Consider the following 13998-nt stretch of genomic DNA (forward strand, 5'->3'; position numbering starts at 1 on the left):
TCTGTTGAGGTTGTCAATTTATTATCATTAAGAATAATGTCTGTGGTAATAGCACCCAAATGCATTAGATATCCCATGTATCAAACATATTCAAATGCTGATGTCAGTCTAGTCAGCCATGATGGATAATAAAAAAAAAAAAAAAAAAAAAATCAAATATCAAGTTGAGTATTTATACCCACAATGTTTCAGCTTCTACTGCCTTTAATTGTCTATAGCCATTTGCAGGAAGACAGTTACCCTTAAATACCTTAAAGTAGAAACAAAATGAAATGAAAGCACCCTAAATAATAAAACTCTCAACCTCCACCCTTACAACAAATATATTAAATAGATGAAATTGTAAAGTATTAAATAGTACTATTATACCCTACCATGATGCAAAGCATCAAGGTGCAAAATTTAATTGTAAAATTACAAACCTATTTATTATTTGTTTATTAAATGGTCTCTAGTACTATCCAATAAATATTTCAATGATACAAATCATTTCCAAAAACGTTCAAGTAAAATAAAATTAGAAATTAAAACTCAAACCCCAAGAACTGTTGTCCATTGCATCTGATTAAAAAGATATAATAATCTCTGGTCTCATAAAATTCATTATCACTCCGACAACTAAATACACCTTTAAAAGCTTCCTTCACTAATTGTAATAAAACTTTTGTTCATGCAAGAAAAAAAGCCAAGTATGATAACAACAATTTAGCCTAACTCACTGGTTTGGCAGAGACTATATGAATTTATAAATTCAAAGAAAAAACTTATCACAGACTAAAGCATCACAATGTGGCAAATATATATATGTAGTTAGTTTTTTTATAGCATAAGATAATAACTTTGCATTAAATCAAAGTACAATATCTTGTGACTATGGGAAATATTCAGTAACAATAAGGTTATAAGATTAGTCAGAACATGTAAAGCTACTATACTGCATGTGCAGAGAGTCAGTTACAAATAACTGAAATGAAAGTAAATTCCCTTTCATTTTTCAATTCTAAAAAATGTCCTGAACAACAATTGTGATTAAACAAGCATCAGTCTTCTACATAAAAGCAGATTACTAACTATATTTAAAATATTTCTGAAACTTCATCAATGGCTGAAGAACTTTGTTCCTCTATTTGTAAAGACAAGTAAAAATGTTAAAGATGTCTAATCATAGCACACAATATTTCACAAGAGGTAGTCTTCAGTGTCTTTCATAGAAATAAAAAACTTGTATAAAGACAACAGGCTCAGAAACTACATCAATCTACCCTCATCCACAAAATGAAAACTATTTATGAAAATGAAATCACTGATTCAGAAAACCATTGCAGTGAACCTGGGTATATATGTTGGTACCATTAACAAGGTTGTAAACCAGGATTTGAAACTAACAGATGCACACAAGCTGTCATCTACTTCTTGATAGTGATAGATGTTTACAAACGATGAAGAAGTATGTTTAACCACATTCTTGCCAAGTCTCCAATGAAGCATAAATGAGTTTTTGTGCTTGTGGTTGACTTAAGCATGTGCCAGTTTAAGGAATATTGCACAAGATGGGTAGGACAACAATGACTTGACTTTGAAGCAAGATTTCATCACTGCTGAACCATTGTTAACAAGAAGTGAGAAGCAAGTGAAATGTGATTTCCAAGGTAGATTGTCTTCACTAACATCATGTCAAAATATTTATTTATTTTAGGTCTTCCATACAGTTTAAAGCATTGCTTGTGTATTATACAATTAAAACAAAGAAAAAAATTAGAAAGGTACAAGTAAATGTTTAAAACTCTGGCCACAATTAAGATAATATATTCACTAAAATATAACATTTTTTCTTACTGTGTCAAAAAAGCATGTAAGTTCAAAAAGTCTTAATATAAAATTTATATTGTGTCCATTCTCAATTTGCCCCTAAACAAGAAAGGTCCACCTCTTGAAAGCACTCAAGTTATAGGGTTTTTATCATGTTTTTATTATGAGATAGAAAAAAAAAGATAAAGGAAAAACCTAAAATCCTCACCCTGTTTTAATACCAGTGATTCAAATTTCATGTTATATTTCACAATGCAAGTATAAATAATTTATATATATACTTGAGCAATTTTCCTGTAGTATACAAAGTTCTAAAAATGTTAAATAAAATGTTATTACTAATGTATTTCTTAAAAACCTCTATACTTAATAAAACTACAAATGAAGGAATATTTAACTACTAATGTTATTTTCTTAGTGCACAGTGACAGAATGGACTATCTGCACTCTGTTTACCATGGTATTCTGAAAAGTCACAGCTAACCCATCAGGAAATAATTACAAATGAAAGAACACTCCAGGTTTTAATTCTACACTTTATTTGGCAATAATAGAGACAAAAGTATAGATAAAGTTGTATCTTAAAACCGATGCACCCATGATTTGAGATCCCCCTTTGGGACAGCAGTAAGTTATGGATTTACAATGCTAAAAGCAGGGGTTTGATTCCCCTTGGTGGACACAGTAGATAGCCTGATGTGGCTTTGCTATGAGAAAAACACACAAATGCACCCATGGTTTAACAAATACTTTTGTTGAAAGTTTGACTGTGTTCAAAGTTTATCCTATTCCATTAATAAATATGATTAACAAAAGAAAGAAACTATTAAGTTATTCATTAAACTTGTATGTCTGCAGGTGCAACCTACATAAAAAATTAGTTTTATGGAAAAGAAATATAGTTTCTTTAATAGTCTAAATTTTCTTGCTATTTTTTACCTCTTTAAGCATATTCAGTAAGTGAGTAAAAGAAAGAATTTTAAAAATGGATCAATAACCTAAGTTTACCTGCCTTTCAAACAATATTCTATTGTTTTCTAACTTTCAAAATGGGGAATGGTTACTTGCCAGTCTGTAATCAGTAGATCAATCTACAAGAGAGAATCCCAAATAAATTTTACTTTCATATAGCTGCAAAGGATATGTCAAAACAACAATGTGTTTTTTCTTTTTACTAAACTCATGTTAAAAGTGTTTATTATAAATGAAATAATAAGTCAGTCTGTCCTCATGTATGTGAAAAGAACCACACTGAAACTAAATAAAGAAAACTTACCTTTATCTAGTTGTTACAGTCTTAAATAAAAATCCATATTTGGACCTTAAAGTTTAGATAATTTTAAAGAACAAGAACTATACGTAACTGTTTCTTATAGTCTCAGGTAGGTTTATATAGCCTTATATGTATCTGGTCCTTTCAGTCTTAGATATGTAACAAGAGAACAATATAATCCATATCTACTTTTTAGTCATAGAAAATTTACATAAAAATAAATTAATCTGTATTTGGATCTTACCATTTTAGATAATATACAATGAACATAAAGAAAAATATGCATTTTGCATTGTTAGACTCAAGCACTTATTTGAGTAGAGCTTCAAAAGATGAAAATAAGGGAAAATAAAAATAAAAAACTTTTTTACCATTTAGTATGGAAAATGTAAACACTATGAAATTAGCCTAAATACTAGCTGGTCAAAAGTTTAAGACCCTACTGAAACGAAATGTTAATCAGTAAACACGTAACAAAATTTAGTCATTTGCGTTCAAGCATTAGTGTTGTCAACATCTCCCACTGACATCTCCTGTGTTACATTGGGTAAAAACATAGCAAAGGCTAAAAAGTTGACAGTTTGAACATGGCAGAATTGTCAAGCTGCAAAGGCAAGGTCTCCCTCAACGTGCCATTGCTGGTGAGATTGGGTGTAGTAAAACTGCTGTTGCAAATTTCTTAAGAGACCCAGAGGGATACAGAACGACAATTTCAAGTGGTTGGCCCAAGAAACTTTCACCAGCATTGAGCAGGAGAATTTGAAGGGTTGTCCGGCAGGACACCAGCCAATCGTCGAACCAGATTAAGGCCCTTACAGATGCAGAATGCAATTCAAGAACAATAAGACGGCATCTACCAGAGAAAGGCTTTAAAAACTATAAATGTCTTCAAAGGCCACGCCTCCTTCCACACCACAAAACAGCTCAGTTAAACTTTGCTGAGAAGCACCAAACATGGGACGTAGAAAAGTGGACAAAGGTTTTGTTCTCTGATGAGAAAAAATTTAACCTGGTTCGTCCAGATGGCTTCCAACATTACTGGCACAATAAGAATATCCCACCAGAGATATTTTCTACACAACACAGTGGAGGAGGTTCCATCATGATCTGGGGTGCTTTCTCCTTCCATGGAACAATGGAGCTTCAGGTTATACAGGGGCGTCAAACAGCAGCTGGCTACATTTGCATGTTGGAGAGAGCATCCTTATTGACTGAAGGCCCTCGCTTGTGTGGAAATGACTGGATCTTTCAGCAGGACAATGCTGCAATCCACAATTATCAGAGGACAAAGGACTTTTTCATGGCCAAATAACGTGACTCTTTTGGACCAATCAACGTGTTTGCTCGAACTGAACCCCACTGAAAATGTTTGGGGGTGGATGGCAAGAGACGTCTATAGAAATGGATGTCAATTCCAAACAGTGCATGATCTTTGTGAAGCCATCTTCACCACTTGGAGTACCATTCCAGCCAACCTTCTGTAAACACTTATATCGACCATGCCAAAGCGAATGTTTGAAGTTATTCACAATGACGGCCGTGCAACTCACTACTGAGACCTCTTGTTTAGGACTTCTTTTTGGTATGGTCTTAAACTTTTGACCAGCTAGTATTTAGGATAATTTCATAGTGTTCACATTTTCCATATTAAATGCTAAAAAAGTTTTTTATTTTTATTTTCTCTTTTCTTATTTTCATTTTCCATATTAAATGCTAAAAGAGTTTTTTATTTTTATTTTCCCTTTTCTTATTTTCATCTTTTGAAGCTCTACTCAAATAAGTGGTCAAGTCTAACAACGCAAAATGAATATTTTTTCTTTATGTTCATTGGCCTTAAGATTTTGGCCAGCAGTGTACATGAATAAAAAATATATCTTGTTCATATTTTCTTAACAGTTTGGGACAAGGAGGGTCCTAATAGTCTGTCTTGGTTTTCCATCCTTTCAACTAAACTAAAACTATTAATACATACATTTTAAAAAAATATTTTAAAAGCAACCCTTATCATTCATATACTTATCAAAATTTCTCTCAAACTCCTCAAAATATACTGCCTCCACTACATCTGAAAGCAACCCACTTCAATTAAGTCCAACCACCCTATTAAAAAAATAATAGCTTGAGATGACTCCTACTCTGACAAAATTTATACTTGTCACCTAGTCGTACTATTCTCAGTGTTAAATATGATAAAAGATGATGCAACAATACTGTCAATTCTCTTTACAATATTTAACTGCAATCAGACTACCACAACTCTTCATTTTTGAAGAGAAAACAATTTGAGAGAGTAACCTTTCCTCACAATCCCTCTATACCAGGTACCATTAAAGAATGTTAGTCACTGTTACATGCTTGAAAATATTTCAAATTATAGAACATAAAAAACTAGCCAATAAAAATCAGCAATATTTCTGGTACAGAATGTTAGATAATTTAGAATTATACATTTTATGTATAATTTTTTCATTCTATGTCTATTGATTAGATGCAACTCTCCTATGGTTAGGTACATTGCACTTAGAATAAAGTTTAGACAAAAATAATTTTGAAACTTCTGAATTATTTTCTACAGATTGTCTTATTCAAATAAACTATATTATTTTTATATGCAATATCTGTATGAATTTTAAAGATTTAAAATTTTGAAATGGTTTCAATGCTTTTAAAATTTATTCCCTCCATTTCATCTTTTAATTAAAAGCCCCTTGCATCTTATATTTTTTTTAAATTTGCATATAAAGTTTTTATCTTTGTTTTGATTTAAAAAAACAAGTATATAGTTTTACTGTCTTTACAATAACTACCATACAATAAATTTTTATCATGTCATAATTATAACCAGGCTGACCTTTTTAAACTTTTATAGAGCATAAGTCTTTTAAAAACCAACAAGAAATGATTATAGTTCAGAGCTTCAAATTATAGGGGGTCAGAGAACCCATAAAAAGTGTCTGCTAGGTAGCCCATATGGGTCCTTAAAATCAAAACAGCTATTAAAAGTTTGACTCTGCATGAACTGATATAAGTGTTTCTTAACCAAGCAGAACTTATGACCAATTATGAAAGGACCTTCCCAAATTTTCAAACTCTCTTCAGTCACATATAATCAACAAATGTTGCCACTTTGAACTGGTATGTACTTTTACAGTATATATTAGTGATGATGTACAATTTGCAGGTAGAGTTTGAAGGTAGGAAAATATCCTAATTAAAGTAGAGCCAACAAAAAGAAAAGGGTAAACTGTGGGAAATGCTAACACTAACTTTCAGAAAGTTAGAAAGAATACTCTTAGGCTAAACGTAGTGGATTTATTTGTAATGAGCCCACTCTACTGAACAACAGATTTTTGCATACAAGGAATTATTGGAAGGAAAGGAAAACAAGAGAGTCAGTGAAGGATGAGGAGATTACAGTTACAGGTTATTCCTTGGTAGGATTGTCTGTGGGGTAAATAGTGAGAAAAGAATCATATTATGATACCCAAGGGCACAAATGGAGGATATAACTAACAGAGCAGGCTAGCAGAGATGCATCTGGGGAAGTAATGAGGTAGTGAAAAGTAAGTTAGTGGAGCTAATTAACAAGGAAAAGAGGTTGATAAAGGTATTTAAAGAAAAAGGCCATGGGCATTATTTACTGCATGTCACAAGGTTTTCACTGACTTATACTGAAAATATAATTAAACTATTTTTTGTGTATATTCTCTAAATTAGTATAATATAAAATCATAGCTAATAATCCATATTTTAATAATATACAAGTTTTAAGTTTTTAATTTTATAAGGCAATATTTAAAAATTCTAGAATTCAACTTAGTGTTAGGAATGCGACATTTTTCTTTATGTATCCCCTCTTCTATCATTTATTCACCACCCTTCCAGTAACAACAAAATTTAATGTAAATTTTCTCACTATCAAACCACTCTTGCCACACCCACCTATCACATTCTCTCTTTGAAAATTTGTTAATAGTTTTTTTTAAGTTTAATAATATAATATTTATAACAAATAGAAAGCCAGGATGTGCATCTATCAAATGATGTATTATATCACATTATTTTCTGAGAAGAAAACTCAATTTTCTTTTACTACAAGTTTTGTTCTCTGTGGGTAACATGTTGACTAGTTTGGATGAATTTATAATTGCTCTTATTCTTACTGCAAAATTAGAGAAGCAGAAAATCTGTGATAGTTATGGTACATTATCTGCTTTTTCCATGTTATTATTTTGTGTTATTTGTGCAGTACTAACATTAGTATAATAACATAGTTACTTGTCATAAACAACCACAAACAGTTATAAAAAATAATGACCTGTGAATGTATTTTAAATTTTGTTTTTCATGTGTATTCTTTATTATTATAAAAGAAATAGGAATCTTTTTAAGATAGATCAGGTAAAAACATATTAATAATAATGTTTCATGAGACATGAGGACGAAAGGTTTTTTGAAATTGCACAAGTTGGTTTTCTTCACCAATTGGTAAAGGAACCTACTAAAAATGCTATTATAGATTTATTGATTTCTAATACAGAAATGGTTGAGTAGGTGTAAATTGGGGAATATCTGGGTACAAGTGGTCATTGCTGTATTAGATTTAAAGTTTTGCTTTCTATGGAGAAAAAAAATAATGTTACAAAAAGCAAATTATGAATAGAATTGAACAGTCCAGTTATTTGAAGACACTGAGCAGATGTGGAAAATTGTTAAAGATAAATTTTTAAATATTCTAGATAATATTCAATATTTCAGTTTAAGGGAAAACATTAATAACTGAAAACATGGAGTTAGATTAAACTTTATAATTTCCTTTGTAAATATAAATTTTAATTGCAAAATTTTAAGTGTTTATCTTAAACTGTTATATAAATCACCTTGATAGAAATAAGGACAGTTTTTGAAAGCACTTAAAGTGTTATATAGACTTTTTAGTTAAATTTACTAGTAACTACATGTAAATTAAACCGTCAAAGTAATATATTTATCACTAGTACTAGTAAAGGTCTAGTTCTGACCCTACAAAATCTTCAGTCTGTATCTGTTCCGAGTAACATTTTCTCAAAGTATGGATCTATAACATTTAACATAATTTGAAATATTCTTGACCTATTTTTGAAAAACGTTTAACATAAGCACTACGTCTAGTAAAATTTGAACACCGCTAATCTTTGTGGAATATCACATACTAAATTTGGCATGTTTTTTTAAATATAATTTACAACAATGGAAATTAAGCTTTATATAAGACTTTTTAACAATAAGTGTAATCTCTTAATTTATTAAATATGAGTGAAGTATTTACAGGCTGAGTAATAAATGCAAAAGATTCCAAAATGCACTGTATTCTGACACAAACAACTATATTACGTACCTAACTATTACGATATACCAATTTTTCAAACGGTAAAGTTCTAGTTATGACTGAATTATGTCGCTAACTTCTTCATGTGAAATATGCAATTGTTACTGACTTGACTTTCCTCTAGATTTTGTGGTTTGTTTTGGAATTTCGCACAAAGCTACTTGAGGGCTATCTGTGTTAGCCGTCCCTAATTTAGCAGTGTAAGACTAGAGGGAAGGCAGCTAGTCATCACCACTCACCGCCACCTCTTGGGCTACTCTTTTACCAACGAATAGTGGGATTGACCGTCACATTATACACCCCCACGGCTGGGAGGGCGAGCATGTTTAGCGCGACGCGGGCGCGAACACGCGACCCTCGGATTACAAGTCGCACGCCTTACGCGCTTGGCCATGCCAGGCCTAGATTTTGTGGAGATCAAGTATATCGGCATTAGGTAAAACTTTAAAATTACCACACCTTGAAAAATAAATGTGTTCAATAGTTAGGAATTTCTTTGATCAGGAAAATACAGCATGATTTTTTTATGAAATGATTAGCATTAAACATAATTGTGGGACATAAAAGTAAGGATATGTCGAAAATCCGTTGTATAAAATATAGATCAACATTTTAGATAATACGTAGTTTATGATGTACAGGTGGTATCAATATGTCGGATATATACTAACAAATATTTTGTTTTAAAGAATATTTGTAAATCCTGATATTTTAAGTAATAATTAAACTTATTAAAATTACTAGATTTGTATAGTGCTAAGACTTGACGATAAAGTCAGGTCAAATAAATTTAATGAAGAACCGTGGAACTGGATTGTGAAATAAAAACTGGGACAACGCATAAATTCGAAGATGGAATAAATAGTTGAACATTTAAGGCATGATCAATGAACAAACTGTATATCTCTTGGAGCGAGAAATACCATTAAAATATCATTTTAAGATTAGTCCGTGAAATATATCAATCAAAATATTTGTATTATCATTAATAAAGGCTGTTGTTCCTAAAACCTTCGATTAGCCAGTGTAGAGGATTTGGAATATCTGTTATATAGTTTAGTCTGTTAATAGTTGCGTTTTGACTTTACTTACTGATTAAATATATTTGTTTTCACAAATTACAGCTTTTACAGTAAGTAACATTTATTTCTGAAACAGACACAATGGATCACTGGTACGATCATTAATAAAAGAATGATCCCACCAGTGTTCTAAAAATAATCTTATTTTATGCAAAAATTGTAACTTTTGAAAACATTTAGTCTATTGTTGATCTGGTAGACGCGATACACCAATTGTCTGATAAAACATCTGTTGTGATTCCCATGGAAACCATCCATGTGATGTGAGAAAGTTCTAATGTAATTTATTTAGCAGCACACTGTCTGTAGTTACTTTTTTTACTTTAGTAGTCAAAGAAAAGTCGGTTCTCAAAGAAAGCTTGTCAAGAAACGTAAACTATTAATAATGGGTGAGCTTTTGTTTTAAGCTATAATTTTAATTGTGAAATAGGATAAAAGAGCTGTATATCTAAAGAACAAATAAATTATTAAATGTTTCGTGTGTTTTACTTAATAACGACTAGAGGTTTTTTTATGAAATACGGCATCAGATTTACTACTTATTCGCAGATTAGAACTTGTTCTAATTTTCATATATTGTGAAATCACCTGATGAAACGTTCACGCCGTCTCTTTATTATTATTCGTTTTACTTAATACACATGAACTTTTTAAAATCCTAATGATTTTTTTTGTTAGATGAAATGTAAAATAAGTGTATATGTACTAAATGTATATAAATTAACTAATTGTAACAGCTTTTTAAAATGTTATGTCTTGACCAATAATTACTAGAACGCTATTAGGATTATTGTAAACATTTGAAAAACATATTTTATTAAACTTTGAAGATGTTTTTTACGATCTACTTCGTACTATAGCAGCTGTTCATTTGTGTTTTTTATTGGTTTATTATTTATTGCTCTCTAGACATATTACATAGTAATTGGTCGATCGCTATAATTTTATTTCATTTAGGTTATTTTTGTATTATTCTCGGCTTTATGAGTTTCCTAATGTCTCAACATGTGGCCAGTGATCTCTGTCCAAATAAGGAAGACCTCGCTCCGTGTACTTGTGATGGTGAGGGTATTAACTGTATGTACGTTGTAGATGATGATGATCTTCAGCAAGTGTTTAAAGCTTTTTCGAACCTAACAGCTTTCGTGCTATTTTTATTCAAGGAACACCAGTAACATTAATTCCGAAAGGATTGTTCAGTAGAATCCGAGCTCAGGACTTTATGTTAGATGTTAATAAAATCAGCATCGTGGAATCTGGTGCTTTCGAAGGATCAGAAAAAACTGCGAGAACCATTAGTCTCTATGGCAACCAGCTGAAAGATTTTCCTTTTGGGGATATACAAAAATTTCCTGGACTGTTAACATTCAATTTAGGACTGAACAAACTGACGTCAGTTCCAGATTCAGCCTTTGGTCCTCATCCCAACTTGAGAACCATTATTCTAGCTGAGAACGAGATTACTAGTATTGGCCGTGGCGCGTTCAGTGGACTACCGAAGTTATCTACTATAGAGCTTAGTAGTAACAAGATTAGTACTCTCGGACCACAGTCATTGGCTATGACCGGTCATTCAGTTGGCTTGGCGGTAAGAATATTTCAAAGTAGTTACTGTCTGGTATTTTAAAAGTTTATGATATTTGTAATTTATAAAATTTACTATTTATTCAAAGGTAATTGATATAATTAAGGTGGTGTATATATTATTAGAGAGTACTGTGAAAAGTAAGGTTATTATGGAAAAATTAACGAAAAAAAGTCACGAAAATGAAGGGGTTATTTTAAAATATGTATTTAAAAAGTTGTTTTATCAGCTTTGTTTAGAACATATAACAACATAATTTTAGGTAAATATTATAGTGATTCCAAGTTTGCCATAAAGAAAGGAGAAGTATTGAGTAATTTCCTAAAGCACTTTAAAAGAAAGATGCTGCAATTTATTCGCAACTTTTTTGCTCTTAAATTTAAAAAAAAATATGTATATCGATACATATTTTTTTCTAGGTTCTTCTCTCGAGCAACATGATTGCCGATATCGCCACAGATGCATTCAGAGGAATCACTCCCGCATATTTGGCATTAAACAAAAACAGTCTAGAGTTTCTAGACAAAGACGTTTTTCTTCCGCTGATGCAAGACATGTCAAAAGTTGAGAATGCACAAATCAGTTTTAAAGGTAAAAATGGAGTTACACTGGAAGATTTTGTTATATTGTAATGGAAGTTATGTGAATCTTATTATAGTACATTTATTGTTATAGAACTTTAGGGTTTGTTTGTGTGTTTGAATTTTTGTTGCTATAACATAACTCTTTCCCGTACTATTAGCACTATTTATAAGATACATTATAACCAGAATTTTGTTACGTAATGCATAATGCTTTGAATATCTTATCTTTAGAAAAAATGAATATCAAAGATCGTTAACTCATTGGACGTTAAGGGAAGTTTGAACTCGTGAATATCCATTAAACTATTTATTGTAATTTTCAGTATTTTTCAAAATCGGTGGAAAATTAAATCTAGCATAACAGTGATCTAGTAAGAAAACGTATGTGAGAGAAGAAATGAATGCAACTATACATTATTAACAAATATTCCCTAATTGAATACATTAGTTGAAACAGTATTAATATAAACTTTTATTTATCAGTGCATTTTATAATAGAACTCGTAACGTAGTACTTATAAACCAATGATTTTCAATATTATGTTGAATAAAACATCGATGAAAGCTCCGTATACCTTTTCTCCTAGAGAGGCTGCCAGTAGTTGCTTAGTGTTTAGTGTGCTGTTGACTAGCTGGCTGCCTTCTCTCTAGTCAGTCAAAATGAGAATCGTAACACCAACCTTTCACGTGCGCAATAACTTTATTTGTATGCGGTTAAAAAGAAAGAAGATGTTGTTTTCCGAAACATGTAGTACGTATTTTTGTTAACCTCATACAAATAAATTGATTGTTCACATGAAAGTTTGATGTTACGATTATCATTTCTATTGAAAGTATGGACAAGCGTTGTCAGATGTTAATGCATTCCCTCTATTCTATAAGTTTAAACTTAGGGACAACCAATATAGATGACCTTTGTATAGCTTTTCTAGAAATCTAGAATCAAACAAATTCTTTTTGGACTTTTAATGCCCAGTTTTAATCTAATAATTCTTAATATCTAGCTAGTCTGTACTCAAAACCGTTCCAATAGTTGTGATTAAAATCCCGGACTTCTTTTGATACAGACTACTTGAACTTTACTATCGTTCAAAACAGAAGAAGGTAAAATGGTCCCCATCTCATAAATACTATGTAAAATTTTGATAATAAATAATTTATGTTGTGTAAATAGTGAAAATAAAATCATATGAAAACATTAATCCTTGTTAAATGAAAAGCTACAGTTTTTCGTAAGCTGGTGTAACTTATATGTCTTTTATATGTGTGAAATTATTTTTGAGTTTGATATCGCTAACAGTGTAATGGAGTTGACGCCTTAATACCAATCGCAAAAGACAATCACAACTATTACAATATAATAACAAATGCATCCTGATATACAACTCTTGCACACTAAACAAAATTCTAACCCCATAATACAACAAAAACCAGGAACATAAAAAAAGAACAAGTAAATTTAATAACTAAAAGATATCCATAAAGTAAATTAAAGATGAAAACCAACATCAACAATTATAAATGTGTTATATATATATATTGAAATATTTCTAAAATCGCTTTACTTTCAAAACAAAATAAACTGTAATTAAACTATAATCATACTTTTTTCAAATTTTGTAAAATATTGAATTGTGCGCAGTAAAATGGAAAATAAACATATCAACTTCGAACACAATCTTTTATAACTCTTGTCTATTAACTGTTTGTATGATTCATTGAAAATAAGTGTTTTTATTGACATACAAAAACAGATAAATAAACACGTTTTCGTTCTACAGGAAACCCCTTCAGCTGTAGTGGCTGTAACAATTATCAGTGGTTGGTGGAGAACAAAGAGATCGTGATGAAACTCCTAACAGATTTTCTGTGTGAAGATGGAAAAACATTAGAAGACCTTGAAACAACCGACATTGGCTGTCCAGTGCTCCTCTAAATTCCTATACTGTTTGAATAACTTTCCATGAAATATTTTTTTTTTTTTCTTTAATTAAAGTTCTTCATTTAACACGATTTGTTAAGTTTGTTTTACACACTTCCTCTTCTTTAAATTAACTCGTTCCACATAATCAACAGTTGTTACACAAATGATTATTATGGTGTGTGTATAAGAAATATGTTATTTGTGAATAACGTTAAACTATTTTAGCCTTTATTTTTTTGGTACACAAAGTTTATTATATTTCAGCCACAAAATATAATATATCTATTCTCGATAGTTCGCTGATAAAAGTTTTTTTAGAAGAAAATAAACATGACCCATTAACATTATACTTAATATTAAATTCTGCAATACA

The 13998-nt window shown here is 30.8% G+C and overlaps 1 protein-coding gene across 1 annotated transcript; it reads left to right on the forward strand.

The window, feature by feature from the left end:
- The first annotated feature begins 9804 nt into the window (after window positions 1–9804).
- Window positions 9805–13714, forward strand: LOC143230428 (uncharacterized). The gene is made up of 4 exons (XM_076463971.1): window positions 9805–9921; window positions 10490–11120; window positions 11537–11708; window positions 13483–13714. Exons 2-4 carry the CDS (start codon window positions 10755–10757, stop codon window positions 13635–13637), a joined length of 693 nt encoding a protein of 230 aa, XP_076320086.1. The 5' UTR covers window positions 9805–9921; window positions 10490–10754; the 3' UTR covers window positions 13638–13714.
- The last annotated feature ends 284 nt before the right edge of the window (window positions 13715–13998 follow it).

The sequence above is a fragment of the Tachypleus tridentatus genome, chromosome 10 (assembly GCF_004210375.1).
Source record: "Tachypleus tridentatus isolate NWPU-2018 chromosome 10, ASM421037v1, whole genome shotgun sequence".
Taxonomy (NCBI): domain Eukaryota; kingdom Metazoa; phylum Arthropoda; class Merostomata; order Xiphosura; family Limulidae; genus Tachypleus; species Tachypleus tridentatus.